This window comes from Mchenga conophoros, linkage group LG8, assembly GCF_057382185.1.
Source record: "Mchenga conophoros isolate Kocher_MC1m ecotype Shallow Benthic linkage group LG8, M_conophoros_male_GT1.1, whole genome shotgun sequence".
Taxonomy (NCBI): Eukaryota; Metazoa; Chordata; class Actinopteri; order Cichliformes; family Cichlidae; genus Mchenga; species Mchenga conophoros.
Window position 1 is genome coordinate 10,089,471 of NC_140533.1, and position 20,180 is coordinate 10,109,650.

At 41.1% G+C, this 20,180-nt stretch overlaps 2 protein-coding genes across 2 annotated transcripts in view; one reads left to right on the top strand and one right to left on the bottom strand.

The window, feature by feature from the left end:
* shisa9a (shisa family member 9a) overlaps nt 1–5,403 on the bottom strand; it is a 62,451-nt gene extending 57,048 nt beyond the window's left edge. Inside the window, exons 1-2 of the mRNA XM_085283945.1 lie at nt 4,525–5,403; nt 3,207–3,313 (exon numbers count right to left, since the gene is read on the bottom strand). Of these exons, the coding sequence (XP_085140071.1) occupies nt 3,207–3,313; nt 4,525–5,039 (622 nt within the window). The 5' untranslated portion in view covers nt 5,040–5,403. The remainder of the gene's footprint in view (nt 1–3,206; nt 3,314–4,524) is intronic.
* Nucleotides 5,404–7,490: 2,087 nt separating this feature from the next.
* Nucleotides 7,491–20,180, top strand: part of cpped1 (calcineurin-like phosphoesterase domain containing 1) — a 53,517-nt gene continuing 40,827 nt past the window's right edge. Inside the window, exons 1-2 of the mRNA XM_085283946.1 lie at nt 7,491–7,740; nt 17,637–17,855. Of these exons, the coding sequence (XP_085140072.1) occupies nt 7,677–7,740; nt 17,637–17,855 (283 nt within the window). The 5' untranslated portion in view covers nt 7,491–7,676. The remainder of the gene's footprint in view (nt 7,741–17,636; nt 17,856–20,180) is intronic.

The window sequence follows — 20,180 nt, forward strand, 5'->3', positions numbered from 1 at the left end:
TAGAAAGCTCTGTCATTCATCAGTGATCTTTGCCTTTGTACGTCTGGATGTTGCCACTGAGATCATTTGACTCGTCGCACGCTCAATCATCCAGGTAAGGAAATCTGTTCATGTAGACAGCAGGATTTCATGTTCAGTAGGAGGAAACACAACATAAAGATGAATAGGTCCCTTTTTATGGTTTTCTCCTCTTTCTTGTCCTTACTTTCCCCTCTTTTTTCCTCATCCCTCCCCTCTTTGTCTCTTTGATGCTACAAGAGGAGCCTTTTAAGGATTCAAACAAAGTCTCCATTTTTTTTTTTTTTTTTTTTTTTTTGCGGGGGGGATGAAAAAAAAGTCAACAAACCTGCCCATCTGGGTAATTTATAGGTTGGTGGGTTCTGGTTCAAGAAGCAACCTCAATCTCCATTTTTAATATGCAGGATTGGGGGTGGACATAATAAACAGAAACCCCGGACTTGTGTGTTGCTGATTGATTCTGGGTGTTTCACACTTGTGTGGGATATTCCTCAAATAGACTGAACCTTATAAATGATACAGCAGTGGCGGTCATCAATGATTCCTTCACAGACAACTGGCATTCTGGCTGTCACACAGGAAAAAGGAATTTCTCTTCTGTTAAATAAACAAAGGAGACCTGCCAGACCAGGTTCAATCATGCCATTAATAGGGCAATCTGGCCATAAGCTATAATCAATAAGTGCTTTTGCACTAAAATAGATTTTCCAGCACAATCTTTCGCTATATTTGAGCAGACTCGCTTCATGTGCACAGAGTGCATGACAGTCCCTTTAACCTGAGTACTTATCTTTACATTGCAATTACCACTGTCTTCAGTCTTCCTCTTCTTCTTCTCCTTCTTCCCTCCATCTGTCCTTCACATTCACAGTGACACTTGTAATGATAAATCGCCTTGCCCTTTTTCAATCTATTTATCTTCTGTTAATCATTTAAATAAGAATAACACGTTGAGTAAATCCATACCTAATTCACCTCCATTCCTGCAACCCTAATAAATCGACTGCAATGCTTATGGAAGTTTGAGGGAGGGGTCCGTAAACCAATCAGGTGGTTGTCGTGTGTAGGGGGGGGGTCCTGGCAGATCGTGGAGGTTAATAACATTCCACATGATTACCCACAAGCCAGAGGATTAGAAGGTTAAGGGGAGCGGGTTCCACATTGCAAATAATAATCGCTATTTCACAGCCGTGTCCTCCTGGCCACTTAGGTGATAGGCCACCCAGCTATCTCTTCTCTCCCACAGTGTGGACAGGGAGAAAAAAAGGACTCCAGTGGACCCTGACACCTACTGAAAGTGTTATTCATCTCTTTTCATGGAAGCCCTTTTAGGACTCCCACCTCCCTCCCCCGAAAAACGACCCTTTTCTTTTTAAATAAAGAAATCAATGCAACCTTTTTTTTTTTAAATTCTTTCTCCACACATTTTTCTATGAGATGTGTTCTCATCACGATGTTGATGGCATCTGTGGGTGTAGCGCTTCACGCTGAGTGGGGTTATGTCACCCTGTCGTTGCAGGATTGCGCATTTATCTCATTCTCCCAAACAGATGCAGGCATTCGCACCCCCTGACCGCTGCCTTTGATGCGGACGTCCTGATTCATTAGCAGTCATTTGTAACTGTGACGTGTCACGCGTTTAAAGATGTAAAGAGAAAGGAGTGAATTAGGAATGTATGGATACTGCTGTCTCTGTGTTCAATAATAATCAAGCACCCTTTTATCTTAAACAACTCATAGTACCGCATCACCCCAATAGATCTCCTCTCTCTCAGTGTGCTGGTTTACTTAGAGTATTAGAAAGTAGAACGGGAGGCAGGCCTCTCTTATGTGGGACCAGCTTCCAGAACCCAAACTGGGAGTTGTGGAACCAGCTCCCAGCTTGGGTTCGGGAACTAGACACCCTCTCCACTTTTAAGATTGGACTTGAAACTACTGTCTTTTTTGATAAAGCTTCTAGTTACGGCTGACTCGATTGACTCTGCACCCTCTCTTAGTCCTGCTGCAACAGGTTTAGGCTGCTAGAGGAGGCTCTTTTTTTACTTTTGTAAAAACTTTAGAAATCAAGTGTAAATGTCAAATTTGATGGAATAAATTGTCTTTCTGGACTCACAAAAGTATGGAGATGCACGCAAATGCACAAAAAGGCAAGGCTTCTGGATGTGTGAGGATTTCAGCTTCCAGTCAGTTATAATGCTACAAGGTGCCATTCGCGTATAACTAGATAATAAGAATGAGGCAGAGGGAACTCTGTGTCACTCTGTGTCTCTGTGCTGAATACCAGACTAGATTTGTTACTTTGTTTTGGCATAAAAAGGTGACGCAATTTTTAAGTGAGCCCAAATGCTGTGTGCTGTCCCTGTATGTGTTATATGTCATCTACTGTACTCTCTGCCCTGCATGCATTTATGTACGAATGTGCGGGTTTTGTGCACATTCATCTCTTTGGTCTTCGATGTTCTAAAAGCAAATAAGCTTGATACTGTAGCAGCCCACGGGACACAGAAGAAATAGATGGCATTCATACGCTTTGTATTATACCCTCCCTACACACACACACACACACATATGTAAACAGACAACCACCACCACTACTTCCTCTTACACACACACTTCCACTTGCCTCTTTCTCTCATTATATCATGTGGGCATGAACCAAAATAAAACGGTGAATAACGGCTGAAAAGACAGGGAGGTATTCTCTTTCTAGGCTGTTATGAAATGGATGGATATCTGGCCAGTGTGAGATAAAACAAAAGCCAGTGCTGTCATTTGAAACAAAAACAAAAAAAACACAGAACAAGCCCTGCAGGGATGTGCGTTTTCTCTCAACGTTTATGGTCGTGTCTTTTTCTTTTTTCTTTTTTTTAAAAATGGATTTTCCGACTCTGCACCATCGGCCAGATACGAGGCTGCTTTCAAGGCTGCGACGACTCACTTGATCCCAAACTCTCACATCCTTCCATCACTCCGAATGACTTCGCAGAGGCTCTCTGACACCAACCGGCATCCACTCAATCTCGCTTTAAATAAGCAGCTTTTTAAAAAAAAAAAAAAATGCATTTGCTGACACGCATACGCACTCCACCCACGCCTCCATATGCTGCTTTAACTTATACACACAGTTCACAACAACCAATAATGAGCTGTCCAGAACTGCCAGAAGAAAAAAAGAAAAAAAAACTCACGGATGTTTGTGGCCCTGGCGACATAGTGCTGCGAATGCATCCCTAGGGCCTCTTCCCCGCGATACTGCTCACCTGGACACCCGCCCTGCAGCACATTGGCGACGACCCTGTCAGACAGAGAGATGGATGAGGCGTGCAGACATGAGGAACTGTGCATGACATGGCTAATTTAATTATTCAGTTCGACTGTACCGGTGCACACTGTCGTTTCAGCTGCACCTCACATTATGAGGTGCAGCTGACCAGAAAAATTAGTTTCCACGATGAGTGGAAAAGATTTCCTTTCAGTTGTTCCCTTTTATTTATTTATTTTTACTGTAATTATTGCACATTCACTCACACCTACTGAATTGCAACACTATGAAGGTGTAAAAACAAGCAAATGATCTCCAGTCAAGAGTGATACACAATGGAGTGCAATGCCACCTTACTCTACTGAAAGACACCCCTCCGCCCCTCACATGAGAGGAGAGCAGCTCATAATGTTACGCTGTGCCACAACAGATGGATAGACTGGAGTGGAAGGAATATGCGGTATCAGTTCCTGTTCATAAAGACTCTTAATAACAGAAGATGCGATACATTGCTCTTGTTGCCTGGAAACCACGTGTGTGAAGTGTAACATGCACAAGTTCATCTATGATGTTTTATGGCACGGATAGGTGTCAAATTAAAGGAAAATTTAGACTGAGTGTGATGCCAAGGCCACCACGTGAAGCCAAAATAGCTTCGATGTTCTTTTTGCATGTTGGCCTTGGCTTGCTCTTCGCTCTCCAAGTCTTTGCTCTAGACCAAAATGAGCTAACCTCTAATTTGTGGACAACATTGGTCTGGCTTCTCGACACTTAGTTAGACTTTTCTATGACTAGATCACAACCTAAGACACATCATTTTGATACTCAGTGACCCAAACCTGTAGAAGAGCACTCTTATCGGGAAGAAAGGGGTTTGTCATAAGACAAAGGTGGTCAACTTTGCAGTAAGTCTTTCCACTAAAGGGAGACAAGGAGACCCCCACCCTAATGAAGAGGTCAAGGGTTTGAGTTTTTTCTTTAATTTAATTTCATAAATTTATGTGTGTTGTGTGTGTGTGTGGTGGTGGTGGTGGTGGTGGTGGGGTGCTCTGTTAAGACGACAAGCACACGTCCACACGTTGCGCGCTCCAGATCATTGCGCGCGTAGGCTACTACTGCAAGTCTCTTTGTAAACAAGCGCACCGAGAGAATCGGGCAGAGAGGGAGGGAGGGAGGAAGCGGGAGATAGACACACACAGATAGAAGAGAGAGAGAGAGAGAAACCAAGAAAGAAAGAGACCCACCTATACATATTCTCTCTCTGGGGTCGGTGCGCCTTTTCCAGCCCCAGCTTGGTGAAAATCCCCACAAGAGCCATAATCGCCACTACTCCACAAATGATGTAAACTATTAAGTTCGTCTTGTCTTTGGTGCTGTCGTGAGGCTTGTTCGTTTTCTTGTAGGGTGTCTGCCCGCTCTTCATCCACATCGGGGTGTCATAATTTGTACAGGTTTCCTGGTCGAGCCGCGACTCCTTGATGGAGCAGCAGAAGCGGAAGCCACAGGTACCGCAGCAGTACAAATACACGCCCGTTTTGCAGATGAACGGCGGGTCATACTGGCCCATCACGTCGTAGTAACCCCGACACCTTTCCTCCGTGTGCGGGGTCTGCTCGGACACGCTCTCCTCCGGCGTGGAGCCGTTCGAGGTGGCGATCATTACGAATCCCCCGAGCACTCCTGGAATCCCGCCAGCCTTGCACACGAGAGCCATAAGTTTGAGCAACAAGAAGCAGGGGAGAAAGTGTTTCCCTCTCATTGTGCTCTCTCCTCCGTTCAACTTCGCGCGGAAACGAAAAGACCTGAAGAGAGGGGACAGGGCGCACGGTCATGATATGCCGAAAAGTCCAGAAATATCCGCGCTGATGAACATCTTTGCTCGCGTATCTTTATCCACAAACAAACGCGCGGAATAAAAAGCAAAAACAAAACAAAAAACCCTATGTGGATTAAACTTGACTTAACTGAACTCCTCTCCAGCGAGTGCGCATTTAGACGCCTTTCCCAAAAGGTTTTTGTCTTTTTTATCAGGCTCAGATTTTGCGTTTTCGGGAGTGCATCACTTCACTCCTCTGTCTGTGCGCACTTACGCACGGGAGTAGGCAGAGACACAAGCCGCACCGAGGATGAGAGCGCAGTGAGCGAATAGAAGAGCCGAGGGTGGGAGAGCCTGGTGCACGCACACACACACACACACACACACACAAACGGAGAGGAGGAGGAAAACAGGGGGAGGGAGGGAGATTGCAAGGGCTGACTCCGAGGGAGAGAGAGAGAGAGCCTTTATTGTGAAATATTATGATAAAAGCGTCTATGCACATCACTATTACGCTCTGCGAGGAAAGTCGTGGGAGCCCCATTTTTTTAAATACTTCCAGTCGTAGGTTGCCATTGTTGGAGAAATCCTGAAATCACAAGTAGCTTAATGTGTTACAATAGGCAGCGGCTGGCAGAGCTTCTAAGAACAGGTGATACATTTTGAAACAACAAAAACAAAAAACCACACAACACCTATAGATCCCAGGGGACATCTATAGGAGACAGCAATCTGGCCCATCAAGACCATAACCAAGAGACACAACCCCGTAACTAGTGATATTCCACCACAGGCAAATGTCTCACTCTTGTGGTTTTTGCCAAAGGTGCTCGGAACAGAAAAATATAAAATGAAATTTTTTTAAAAAGAAAAATGTACGTATCTGTCTGCCTCGGAGCACAATCCTCACAATTTGTATCAATAAACCAGGCGAAACAAGAGAAAGCTGAGAATTTGTTTCGGGAAAAGGGAAAATTCAATAATTTACCAAAAAATAGAGACACCCCCCCCCCCCCTCCAAAAAAAAAAAACAACCAAACAAACAAACAAACAAAAAACAACACAAAACAAAAATAAAGTTATGAATGTTTTGGCTTGTAGGGATATTAATCCACCCGGACTCTTGTAGAGTGAGTTTCCCAGTCTTTTCTTTGTGGCGCTCAAAGCGCAACACAAAGTAATTTTCTTCTATCTATCTATCTATCTATCTATCTATCTATCTATCTATCTATCTATCTATCTATCTATCTATCTATCTATCTATCTATCTATCTATCTATCTATCTATCTATCTATCTATCTATCTATCTATCTATCTATCTAGCCTTTATATATTATTTTAAACATATGTTCTCATTTAGATGTGTATGGACCCGACCGGACAGGGCAGGGCAGGAGGAGAACATGGCATCAGTGGATGCAAATGTAGTGTTTGCTTTGCTTGGATTCGTGGATCATGTGTGTGGGGCTGTGGGATCATTTTGGGAAGTTTTTTGTTTATGTCTATGTGCAGAAGATACTGCTGTTAGATGAAGGTTTGGGGGTTTAAGTTTGATTGGGGAAGGTGGCTGAATAATGAGTTAGATACTCCAATATATTTGAATGAATGAATGAATGAATATGACTAATTAATGGATGAACGAATTATTAACTTTACCAATTACTGACACAGGAGATGGATAAAGCCGATACCCAGACATGAAAATAAAAAATATCCATCCATTACTTGTTTCCTACTAGATTATGTAAATTCTTCAAATGCAATTCTTTTTCATCTCAAACAGATGCTGTTTCAAGTGAAAACTGCCTTCATTAAAGGTTAGGTGCAATGAAAAATCATAAAAATCGAATATATTTCCACATGCAAGCCCCTCTGTCACCTCTGATGATTCATTCTCTGGTCAAAAAACCGATTTCTAAAGGACCTTCGATGTATTCAAACTGTCTGGCAAGCAAGAAAAAAAACCTTTGATTTGCCCTTATTCAGCTAGTGTTAAAGTATGCAGACAATCAGCGCGGTGAGGAGGACGGGTGGACGTGGCTCTCTCCGTGGTTCTGAAAGACTCTAACCTCTGTCCAAGGTTCTTCTTTCGTGTGGTTTCTTATTTTGCCATTCTCACACACAGCTAAAACACGTAATGGTGTGGACGATGCAGATGTTTGCTTTGTAAAGGTTTATCGGAAGAAGATGCGAATGTTTGATGACTTGATCGATTTTTCCCCCTTTTGTTTTCTGATTTATAAACGATGAGTTGTGGCTAAAACGATAGCATAATTCTCTTTCTTGTCGTTGAAACTAGTTAAACAGTAAGCATGAAGGTTGTATCTGGTTTAAAAGTTTGCGGGAAAACCTGTTAAACTGACTTTTTTTTCGCTTGTACTTGCCTTAACTGGTAGTCACACTGGGGGCCGCTGCAGTGACGATCACATACACACTCACAAAAAGGCTGTTTAGTCGATCGCCGAGAGTCTCGGGTTTAGCTAGCCGCAGGAACAGCTGAGGAGAAGCATAACAGCTACATAACCATCCCACTCGGACCTGCCGGTTTGCTCTGGAGACGGTTTAACCAAGCGGGTGTTATGGCTGAGAGTGAGAATATCTTTCTCAAGGCAAAACACCGGACATTCAGCGGACTCACTGAAGGTAACTGACTGCCTTTAGCTTCTTTAGCTCTGCCGGCTAGCCAACTTCTGTGAGCTAACTTGGCAGCACCGGTGACACAGGTTGTTGGTGGCGACAGGTTAATATTCTGACAGAGGGAAAGCTGTCACTTAGGTTTGCGTAGCTTTCTTTTAACCAACAAGCTGACACTGTCAACCACAGGAAGACAGAGTGGCTAGCTAGCTAGCTCGTGTTTACAAAATTAAAAGTAGGGAGCGTGGCAATCTTGTTCTTGCAAAGAATCAAATCGGGGCAATCCATAAACACAGGGGTTGCGGCTATTTCGATTTGCATTTGTTTCTAACTCTGGTGCAGAAGAGCTACAGAGCTGAGTATTCATTCATGCACAACTTACAAATAAAACCCATGCTTGACTTCGGCTGCAGTCTCTAATTAGTCATTCATTTATAGCTAAATCAAGCCCTGTCCTGGAAGGTTTAGGCAGACTTCTTTCAGTCGAAAGTGTTTTCTGTGCCTCGGAAGAAACTGAGGGGTGTATTAGATTTAGATGGTTTACTCTTAAGTGGCAAAGTAGTCCTGCCGTTAAGATATTCAAATATTGAAAACATGATCACAGCGCCCACAGCTATGTGTTTATGAGCTGCTGCCCCTCCTGTTTGTTTTACTTTATTTAGCACCCCCTGCTGGAAGCAGGCTAGTATGAGGAAACTGGGGGACAAAAATTGAGATCTTCAGTATTTTATTATTTGCAGCCCATTCACTTTAATCTGAAATGGTCATAAGTTTTGTTATGTGGAGTCCACGCAGTGGCCGAAATCAGCGCGATTGGTGTTTGACTTTGCAAGAAGGCTGCTGCTTATCTCTGGGTGTGAGAGCACTGCCAGTTTCTTTTCTTTTAAAATATGCCATTCAAATAGACACATACCTGGCTTCACAGAGTAAAAACATTTTCACTATAAAGTGTCCTGAATCTAATAAAAAGGTTTATTTATTTATTTTAATGAGGTCAGTTAAATCTTTTGTATCTGTTAGTTATTCAGTACTCAGGGGCAGGACCAGCATTTTAAGGGACATATGTTTGCATATTGAACTTGCCTTTTTCCTTTGCCAAGAATATCCCATCCAAAGTTGATATTTTCAGGAAGCAAAATTCACATCAAAGCATATTTAAAGCTGGTGCAAAATTAAAAACTTTTCTGTCAAACAATGAGTTCAAAGATGTGAAAGTTTTTGGTTTTAGGAGGTTAGTTCACAGCTATAAAAGTGTACCTGAAGCATTTCAGTGGGTGGCTCCACGGTGTACTGGTTAACACATTCACCTTGCATGCAGAAGATCCCCAGTCTGACACCAGGAGGAATTGCAAACACAGTCTGAGAGGGTGGTGCAGGATAAATGGGAGGGTTTTGTCAGGAAGGGCATCCTGTGTAAAACAAATCTGTGCCAAGTCATGCAGATCTATTCACTGTGGTGACCCCTTGGGAAATGAGGTAGCGGGTAGAAGTACCAACAACTGAAACATTTCAGTGCCGGTGTCAATATTGACATTTCTGTCAAACTTATTTAAACATGGTAACCTAGCAATGCACTCTAATCCGGATTGGCTGGCACACCTTCTCCATACACTGGTCTTAAGTGGAATTTAGTGAAAGTACTTTCATTTTGCATATGCAAATATAAAATCATCATCAATAGGGGGCTTCCACATTTTACTAACCTTCTACTTAGTGGTTTTATTTATTTAGAGATGTTAGATCACTCTATTGATACCTGAGAGGAAGAGAGAGCCAGAGTGAGTGAGCTCTGACTTTGGGCATTACAGGGGCTGGATCTAATGGCACAATTTAATTCCACACCGTGGTCCTTCACCACACTAAATATCCCCTTTAGATTTAGTATGGGGGAGATTCAGGAGAGGAAAAATCATTAGAAAGTATGTGCTGTTTTATGTCACTCTCCATTTTTCTGTGGCCCCTGAGTACCCCCGGCCTCACACATCCACAGCTCCTCTCCCTGCTCTTGCAAACTTTTGAGGATTTTTCAAAACTGTGCAATGGGTGGTGTTTGGCTCAGAGCTGGGGGTCAAGTTACACTTTAAAATGCAGCTTTAGTCTTTATCCTCTCAAGAAGTAAAAATGCTGACAGACTGTCACAGCCCGCTAAGATAAAATTAGGCTTTTTCCACCAAACTTAAGGAGGACTTTTATGCTCATTTCCATATTTTTATTTGTGAACTGTTTGCATGAGTCACAGTTCGAAATGATGCTTATTTATCAAACAGTGGCAGCCCCTCACTGCTCTCTGTCTGAAACAAGCCTTAGCTCCCTTCCCCCAGCTTTTAAGCAATGGTACTATGCAAAAGTCTTGAGACACACACATTTCTTTATCTTTATGCAAGGAACATCTGCAAACATCCATGGGAAAATGGTATATAAGGAAAACAGTTTGTACAATTCTAACAAGCTTAAAAGTCCATATTTGGCAGTGTGTTTGAGATCATCCTCATGCTCAAAAATGAAGCTGTTGGAAGTCTGACACTTTCCAGATGGTATTGCATGGTGGATTGAAATCTGATGGTGCTTTTCTGCACTCATAATTCATCAGTTTTGACAAGAAACAAACACCTCTGGCTGAAATGCATTCCCAAACCATGATGCTCACTGCTTTATGTCTCTCCCTACCAACTCTGTACATGTTGATGGTGATTTGAACCAAACTTGGATTCATCACTCCACGAGACCTGTTGTAAGAGACTTTCAGTCTAGTTCTTGTATAATTTGGCATACCTCACCCTTCCTTAGGAATGGCTTCTTGACAAACATCATTGAATAGAGACTATTTCTTATGAGGCTTCAGTGAAGTAGATGGATGAACTGAAGGGCTAGGTCCCATGTCAGATCTTTGTTGGATTTTTGCTCTTTTGGATTCTTGGATTTGTTTCTTTTGGATACTGTTCATGCTGTAGATCAGGCACCATGTTCATTCACTCATGAGCTGCTGTAACATGAATCAAATGGCTGAATTGCCACCTCAGCATGCAGTCAGGTGCTATGGAGTCTTGCTAATGACTTGCTAATTTTATTCAGGTGTGTTGCAGCAGGGACACATGGAAAAGTTTCAGGACACCGGCCTTCGAGGACTGGAGTTTGAAACCCCTGCTGTAGATAGTCTTTTTTTTAATGTCTGCTACTTTTGGCCTTTTTCCAGTGTCCTCAAAGTTTTGTATGGGCACACTGCACACCATGCCAACATATACCAAGTTTTTGGCTAATAGGTTTTTGGTTTTTGCAACAAACTGCTGGTGCCTCTCTCGATCCATTCTCTTCAAGTTATTCCACTTAGCCTACAGCCTATTCCAGCTAACAGCCTATGGTAGTATTGTAGTTGTCCAAAGCACAACTTTGAATGCTGAAAGTCTCAAACGGTTGCTCAAGACCACTTTTAAAAAAACCCAGAAAAGTCTGGCTCATTGGGAGCAAAATATGAAGACGTTAGGGATTGCTTAAGACTTTCGCATTGCGTTCTATATATTGCTGAAAGTCTGGAAAAGATATATTAGGTGCTTCTAAATTTTGTTACATTAATATGGCCAGCCTCAGGTTGAATTCAAAATTCATCAACAGCACTCGCTGTGTAGTATAAGCTGAGATCAAGGCTGGGCTTGTTTGGATCGAGGCATTCTAAAGTAATCGAGTTGATGATGATGATAATCATAAAAGCAAAATGTGTCATAAATGTCAATTACACCGAGTTCGTCATTGTTGAGATTTTACGAGTTTTCCTCCCAGGAGCAAGGCAGTTTTTGTTTTTCTTTTTTGTTGCTCTTTCTTTTCTTATCTTCGCTCGAGTTTCTCTGGAGGACAGAATTATCGCCGACTCATTTGGGAGAGTGATACATGGAGAGCATGTTAAACACAGGATGCTGAACAGTTACAAGCCCCCGCTGAGTGAGAGTGAGGGGATTTGTGCAGAATGCAGATGCGGGCTCTCCACGATGACAGAGCAGTGCATAACTACAGTGGTACTGCTTCCACGTCCTCCGGAAACTCGGCGAGTGGAGTAGAAAGCTGTTGTTTACACCTGCTCTTAGTATCTGTCTGTTTCGGGGGAAATGGCGAGCCTCCGTTTCCATATTACTTTGGCGGGCGTCCTTCATGTCACGCCTTGTCATTACCATCAGCCAAGCCTCACTGAGTGTCTGCTTGTCTCTTTTCATGGAAAGGTGGGCACTGTTTGCCTTGTAAATGAATATTTGAGAGTGACTAGATTGTAGGGCCCTTCTGTTGCGTAATATCAGGATTATGTAAAACACTTGTTCTTTGCCATTCATCCTCTAACGTGTATCTCGCTGTTAATTATTTAGCATTGGTTACTCACAGGGAGAGAGCACGTACGTCTCTTCCCCGCCGACGAGGTTTAATTCCCAGTCCTACATCCTGATCCACGTCGGTTTTAACTAATCAAGTGTTGTGCCAATTCCAAGAATGAATATGATGAGGTTTTCACAGCAGGCCTTCCACTGATAAATGAGTAATGCTGTGGTCACACCTAATTCATGAAGCTTTAATGTTTCTGCTCATTACATTTTTTTATTTTTTATTTTTTTTAAAGCATCATGTAGTTTATTGGTATAGAAACACCAATGTTTACTGTAGATGTAACCAGTAGTTGATACCCAGGAGATAGCAAAACGATTTGAGTGCATATTAGAGCTGGGCGATAGAACGATAACGATATGTATCGCGATATAACTTTTTCTCGATAGAAAAATTAAACTATCGCGATAGACCTCGCCGCTCTTGTCCTCTTAAAAAAAAAAGAAAAAAAAAAGAACAGCCAATCCGAATTAAGTAGCGCAGAGCCGAACCAATCACAGCCGCAGCGTCACGTCACGTGACTTGTTACGTACAGCACAAGTGCCAAGCCGCACATGTGTATTTGTTTGGGAAGCAGCCAGCCACCGTACCGCCCGGGTAATGGAGGAAATGAGTGTGCCGACTAGAGAAATCAACCGAGCGTGACCGAAGGTTACCGAAGAGAAAACAGATGATGGTTCCAATGCCGGAGAGATTGTCGAACGGAAGAGCAACAGAAGTTCCGTAGTGTGAAGGTATTTTGGCTATTTCAAGTCTGACAAAAAACAGAGTAGCGTCCACTGTAAATTGTGCCGAAAGCAAGTCTGGAAATACAATAAACTGGTGCATGCGCTACGTCCACATGTACCCGGGTATTTTTGAAAACGCAGATTTTTCTATGCGTTTGCACCTTTCGTCCACACGTAAACGGCGTTTTTGGTCACTGAAAACGAAGATTTTTAAAAACTCCGGCCAGGGTGGATATTTTTGAAAACTCAGTTTTTGCATTTACGTGTGGACGAGAAAAACGGAGAAAACGCAGCGTCAAAGGTGTGCGCATTTTTTGACGTCACACTGTGCGCCACGTTATTGTTTCGGTGAAATGAATTTCTACAATACTGTTACTGTTAATTCTACTCTCTGCAGTGTTTAAATGCTTACATATACACACAGTTACTGTCCCTCCACACATACGACTCGGTTCTGCTTCTATGCCCCAGCTTTGTTTACTTTTTCCCACCGAGGCTTCTAGACTTCTGATTGGCCAACATTTCTGCACGGTTAGGAATCTAGCGCTACCTGCTGCTTTGGCATGTTCATAGCAGCGTTTTCACTTCATTTCTCCCTTTATGTGTGGACGGGATTATTTTTTAAAACGGAAAATCTTCGTTTTCAAAAATACCCGTGTACATGTGGACGTAGCCTCAGTCTCTGACTGGAAGCGCTAATTCGTCATTCGGTTTTTGTCAGACTAAAGTAACTGTTAAAACTGTTTGAAAAGCTCAGCTAAGCTATACAACAAGGAGAGATTGAGAATTTCCTTTTAGTTCTCAGTTTATTTGATATTGACAAAAGTTAGTCAGTTTTGTCTGTTCTTCTGTAAAACAAACTAAGATTTATTTTTTAGAATTAATATTTTGTTTCCAAGTGGAATTGACAATTTAGTCTGTTTCGTTTGTTCTATTTTGAAACTTAAACGCTTTAGCGGCTGCCTTTTGTGTAGTTTGCAATATTTGCCTTTATTTATCTGAAAAAGTCTCATGTTCCTTAAGTACATCTACCCTGTTGAACTTATTATGGGAAATAAATATTTAAATAAAAACAAGCTGCTCATTATTTCACATTTTACTTGTGAGCAACGGCACATTTAAATCTTACAAATATAGTTATTTGGCTTATATCGTGATAGATATCGTTATCGCCTGAAATGAAAAAAACATCGTGATATGAAAAAAATCTTATATCGCCCAGCTCTAGTGCATGCATATATATATATATATATATATATATATATATATATATATATATATATATATATATATATATATATATATATATATAAAATTAGTGGGGGGGGATTCAATTAAAAATGTAAACTTTTGTTTTGTTTTTTATTTATCAGCTTGTCTTCTCATTTTGCCTCTAGATGCAACAGCTGAAGCTTCCAGGTAAACCAGTGTAGGCTGTTCAGATAGATGGATATTTAGTTCAAGACAGTGCAGGTCATTGTTTGCAGATACAGACTACTCAAAAAGAAAAAGTAGATTCAGTTAAGCTTCAGGGGTATTGCAGACTGTTTACTGCCTCAAATGTATTTGGTTAATGGAACTCAAGCAACAAAGTGGAGGATACACAGAAATCTAAAGGACTGCACTTGATTTTTGTAGTGATTTGCACTCACTAGTGCTCTAACTGTGTGTTACAAACTGAATAACAGAGCTCTGGGCACACAGTGAGTCCCAGGAGAGAGAACAGAAGGGGTTCACAGTTTTTAACATCTGAACTATAACCTCGTTCATATGCCGCAATGAATAATCCGACCTTGTAAACTGTAGTTAACGGACAAAATAGATGGATTTTAGCTGATCAGTTGCAGCTGTTCAGTCATTAAAATTTTCTGATTCTTTAGTTAGTTCTATTTCTTATTATATTTCTATGTGAAACAGTAGTCTTACAATACACAATAGCTAACCTGACAGTGTAGGTTTTGTATCTTAAAAAATCCCTAGTGCTGTGGCCCCAGCGGGAGAGTGATTTAGGCCTGGTGTGCTGCTGGGCTTCAGTACTATAGTGAAAACCCTGTTATTTTTTGAGATTAGTCATTTGCTTTGCTGCACTAACTGATTCTTTTTTTTCTTTTTTGGAGGGGGATTCACCAGAGAGCTCAGCTTATCAACAATATATATATATATATATATATATATATAGATATAGATATATATAGATATAGATATATATATATATATTAGGGGTGCAACGATATTCGTATCGATATTGAACCGTTCGATACAGTGCTTTCGGTTCGGTACGCATATGTATCGAACAATACAATTTTTTTTCAAATTTTTTTTTTTTTCAATTTTTTTTTCAATTTTTTTTTTTTTTTTTTTTGTGTCCCGTTTGGATCTATAGCCATCAGAATTGTTGTCTTGAGGCCAAGAAAGATGCCAAGAGGATTTATTTTAAGTGGATCATCATATTGGTCCATTTGATTGACCTTTATTATAATTATGAATTTATTTTATTTTCAGTTGCAAACGGGACAGACATGACTGTGGGATAGGACAGGGGGAAAGAATGAAAGCAAGAGGGGGAGAGAAAGAAAGAAAACCAAAGGGGAGAAAAAAAAAGAACAATACAAAATTTGTAATTTATTTTATCAACTTTCCTTCTGACGATGCTGTCTGTGTTGAGCGCTCAGTGAATCTGCGTTCGACTACTCCGCCTAGGCGGAGTAGTCGAACGCCTAGGCGCCTAACCCTAACCCTATTTAAAAAAAAAAAAAAAAAAAAAGAAGGAAGAGCGCAGGGCAAGCTAGCGAGACAGAAGTGGACCTCCCCACCCTCATTCAGATCTGGCGTTTGGAATTATTTTGGTTTTCATGTGACGTATGACCCTGAAGGTAAGCGAGTCATGGACTAAAGTAAAACAGTATGTTGGATGTGCCATGCAATGCTCAATTACATGGGTGGGAGCTAGTGTGTTAGCGCAGTTAGCTCGTTAACGTGTTGGCCGTCTAGCCCCTCTGTATAGGGTAGCTCGTTAACGGAGATTTGCCGTGTTGTGGCGTTAAGGTCATTTCAACGAGATTAACCTGAAAGCACTAGTGGGAACACAACGAATATGACTGCACATTTACACCGACATCATCCTAGTGCAAAGACAAAAACAAGCATGCATGCTACAAACTTTAGCCGAGTCATTTAGACAGCTGTTAGCACAGGATTCTCCTTATGGAGACCTGATATGTTTAATATGCTGCTGAGAATATAGCCCAGAAGAAACGGATAGTATAGCTTTTATTTTGGAAAGAGCCATTTCTCTGTAATAAACTCTCTTTTCCAAAGATGAGTGATTCCTTAATCAGATACAGGGCTCGCAATATCGCTAGCCCGACGTCCCGGGGCTATCTCTGCCCTGCCTGTCGGGCTATTGTAGGAAGGAAAAATATATGTCAATGCTTTTGCATTCTTTCAGAAATGTAGCTGGGTAATTATGTCATTGGGTGAGCCACTGTCAATATGTGACATATTGAAATCGTGTTTGAATTTGCGCTTGTTTTTTTGCTTTCACTTTGCAATCGCGCGAACTGTGTATAGAGAGCGACAGCACTGATCTGTGAGTGATGATAATTTGTGCACCAATTCCTCTGACATCGTCTTATTAATTGTTAGCTTACTATGCAAACATGACAAGTGAAATCTCCCGCAGCTTAAACATGTGAGAGGTTGATCGCGCAGAGAATCGCTGAGCTTATGTGAGTGCGGCAGGATATATATTTGACTACGATGACCTGGATGATTGAGAACCTTCACAGACAGATATATATTTTAGTTCTGCTGAGCCAAATAAGACAGGTCAGGGTGAAGAAGTGACAGCCAAAGAAAAGCTTACCACAAAACGGAGAAGTTATGACAAATCAGACTATAAGGCAAAAAGAAAGTGCAGCTTTATGGTTTCATGGACAAAAGAATTTCTGTGGCTGCAATATGACGAGCTAAAAAAACAACACGCACAAGGGTTAGGGCTAAATTTAAAAACTGTACTTTTGTGTTAAAATATATATTTATAATTTTAATAAATGACAAATTAAAAAGGCATGAACATTTTTTTTTGTATCGAAAAAATATCGAACCGTGACACCAAAGTATCGAACCGAACCGTGAATTTTGTGTATCGTTGCACCCCTAATAGATATATATATATATATATATATATATATATATATATATATATATATAGATAGATAGATAGATAGATGTATATGTACAGTGCTGTGCAAGCATCTCAAACCACCCCTCACTTATTTACTTCCAAGGAGCCAGACTTACCTGTATTTCTTTTTTAAGTTGTCATTGAGCAGTAGTTCTTCAGACTTTATGAAGGTCTTTCAAAGTTTTTCTTTGGATGTTGGCAGCTTTTTCACTCATTTTCAGTCCAGTTCTTGGTCTCGACCAATTTCACAGGAATGTTTTTCTGTTTATTTGTTCTGTGAATCCTCAGTTATTTAAAAAAAAGCATCTATTCTCAAAGGATGAATCAGACAACTTCGCAAAGATCTGTTAGTAGATTTTTTTTTTTTTTAAAACAGACATAACACAAAAGCACATAATTTGCTCTGTATTTCTTAGTTGAGTCAGCAAATAATACATGAGGTAACAGTTTAAGAGGCATGAAATAGTATTTTTGCAGTTGATTCCCATGAGTTGTTAGCATCAAACTTACATGTTTTGGCATGCTGTGCAGTGTGTCCTGAGTGGAAGACAAAAGAGTGGCACTCCTAAAAGCTGTCTAACCTGCATTGTCTTTTAGCTAAAAGAAGCTTTATTCTGTTTTCGTTTTAGACGCAGAGCACAAATGGACTGGACCATTTTTCTTCATCCAAGCTGCAGACCCCCAGCTTGGGCTTATGAAGGCCTGGAGGGACGGCGACTGTGACGGCGGGGGGGAAGAATGGGCTGAGGAAGTGGAGCTCACTAAGCAGGCCGTGGAGGCCATTAACCAACTCAGACCCAGGCCGAGATTCATGGTGCTGTGTGGCGACTTGGTCCACGCCATGCCAGGTAGGGGTTAGAGCACAACAAAGAAACATTTACAGTTCTTTAAAAATGTTGCAAGGTTACTAAATGATTGTGTTAGTGGTGTAATATTTTATAAAAATGAAGAGGTAGGCTTGACAGTTTTTCACACGGTAAAGTTTTACCGGGCAGTCTTTGTCATTTTTCAAGGATTCAGAGATTTTTCAACAGGTGTTTAGGGAAAGCACAGAGCGTCCTTCCTGCTGTTCCTTCGTAATGAAACTCTGAAGTGCATCGCCTTTCGCTAAACACTAAATTACTTTTAACTTAACTGAGCGAAAGCACAACAGCCAAAAGAGGGAAAAAAAGGAAGCCACAGCAGCGATGAGAGGTTCCCAGTGGATGTACAGCCATATGGACAGGAAAAACAAGATAGCAGCATCAACCAGTCTGACTGCCAATTATCTGCGAATGTTTGGGGACATAATGTGAACTCACAGATGCCGAACTGCATGAGATTTAGCTCCGCTTAGCCTCTTATGGTCTGACCAGATTATACAGTATCGGTCCTGGGAGTGCTATCCCATCGCATCTGGGATGTCACTCCAGCCTGTTCAAAGGCTGCACGTATTTCAAAGTGTTCAAAATGTCTTTCCCAGGTTACAGATAACAGCATGTTATTGAGAACCACACGCTGTGATTTCATGCACTGAACAGCATTTCAACAATACAGCTTGCTTCATACTTCATTTGGTAATTTTCTCTGTACGTATTTGTTGAGGAAAGAATACAAACTAAATGACTTCGTTAAGATGTAAGTGATCCGTCTAGACTGTTTTGGTCTAAGTTGATGTGAGACATCTGCCATTTTGGCATCTTTGAAGCAGATGTGAAGAACAAGGGGTGGATCCGACTAGGCAACTGAGGGACACTGAATACTAATACCCTGCTTTATTGTCCTTTTTGACTATTGGGAACCATAAGCCACAAAATGAACCTCATTTTGTATTTAGTAGGATTTGAAAGTAGTGTTTGAGACGATCGACTCTGCAATAAAGTGCTTATTGAGGTAATAAAAAACGGGCTCTTGAAAGTCTTCCCATAGACTTTCTTATTGTACCCACAAGAGTCGCCCCCTGCTGGCTAATTCTATTTCATGGTGCACTGTGCTTTTCTGTTTTGACAAGATTCTCAACACCACTGTCTGAAACGTAACCCCAAACCATGACAGAGCCTCCACTGTGTTTTACAGATGGTTGTAGACACCCACTGTTGTATCACTTTTTCCTTTTCTTTTTCACTTTTTCAGTTTTCTGAGTTTTTTAGGGACGTGCACAACATGCTGAGAGGCTCCATATTCAATGTTTTCAGCTACTTTGGGATTCTTTGGGAGACAAAGAAATATGTTTTGTGAAAGGCTGTCAGAAATAAGGATTCTGCACAGTTATGTGAGGACACAGCATTGTAGGGCTGCTCGATTATGGCAAAAATGATAATCATGATTATTTTCACTGAAATTGAGATCTCGATTATTTGACGATATTTATTTAACAATAACAATGTATTGAATAATGGCTTTAAAGATTGTCAAAAAATAGTATAAAATAGTGTGCAAATACTGATAACAGTGCAAATGTTTGCAATATAAAAAATAAATGAAAAATGTAAATATCTATGTTTAGTGAACTTTGCAGTGTTGCTCTGTGGTGCAGCTACGACACCGTAGCAAAGTTTACACACTATGTCTACTTGATCCACGTCTGACTCCACGAACCCATAATATTTCCACACCACTGAAGGGTTTTTTTTACCTCTCTTTTCAACCAACGGCAGTCACTCTCCTCTCCAAATAACTTCTGCTTAGCTTTCCGAGCTTCCCTCTGTTAGCTCCTCTTAATTGTTGTGATGCCTGTTCGAAACGCAGAGAGGTGCGCTCGATTTGCCACACGGAGCAGCGCGAGAGTAAAGCACGAGGGAGGTGCTAATAATCGGCTCAGTCCTTTTTAATGATCGTTGAAAGCCCAGATCGTAATTTCGATTAAAATTCGATTAATTGAGCAGCCCTACAGCATTGGTTCACCAATCATTTCATTGGAATGAAAATGAGTGAAAAAGCAGCAAATGTCCAAAGGAAAAGGTCTGAAAGACCTTCAGAAAGCCTGGAGAACAATTGCTCAGGACCACTTTAAAAAAAATTGCAACTCAGGCTCTCAGAAGAAAGTGTGAAGAAATGAGGGATAGTTCAAGGTTTTTTTTCACAGTTCTGTATAATGTAAACTGTGTGCTTATATTTGCCTTTATAAGCTGAAATGTTACTCAGTTTAAAACAGCTGCTGCATTGTGATCTAAACTGTGAACATATCGTTTCGG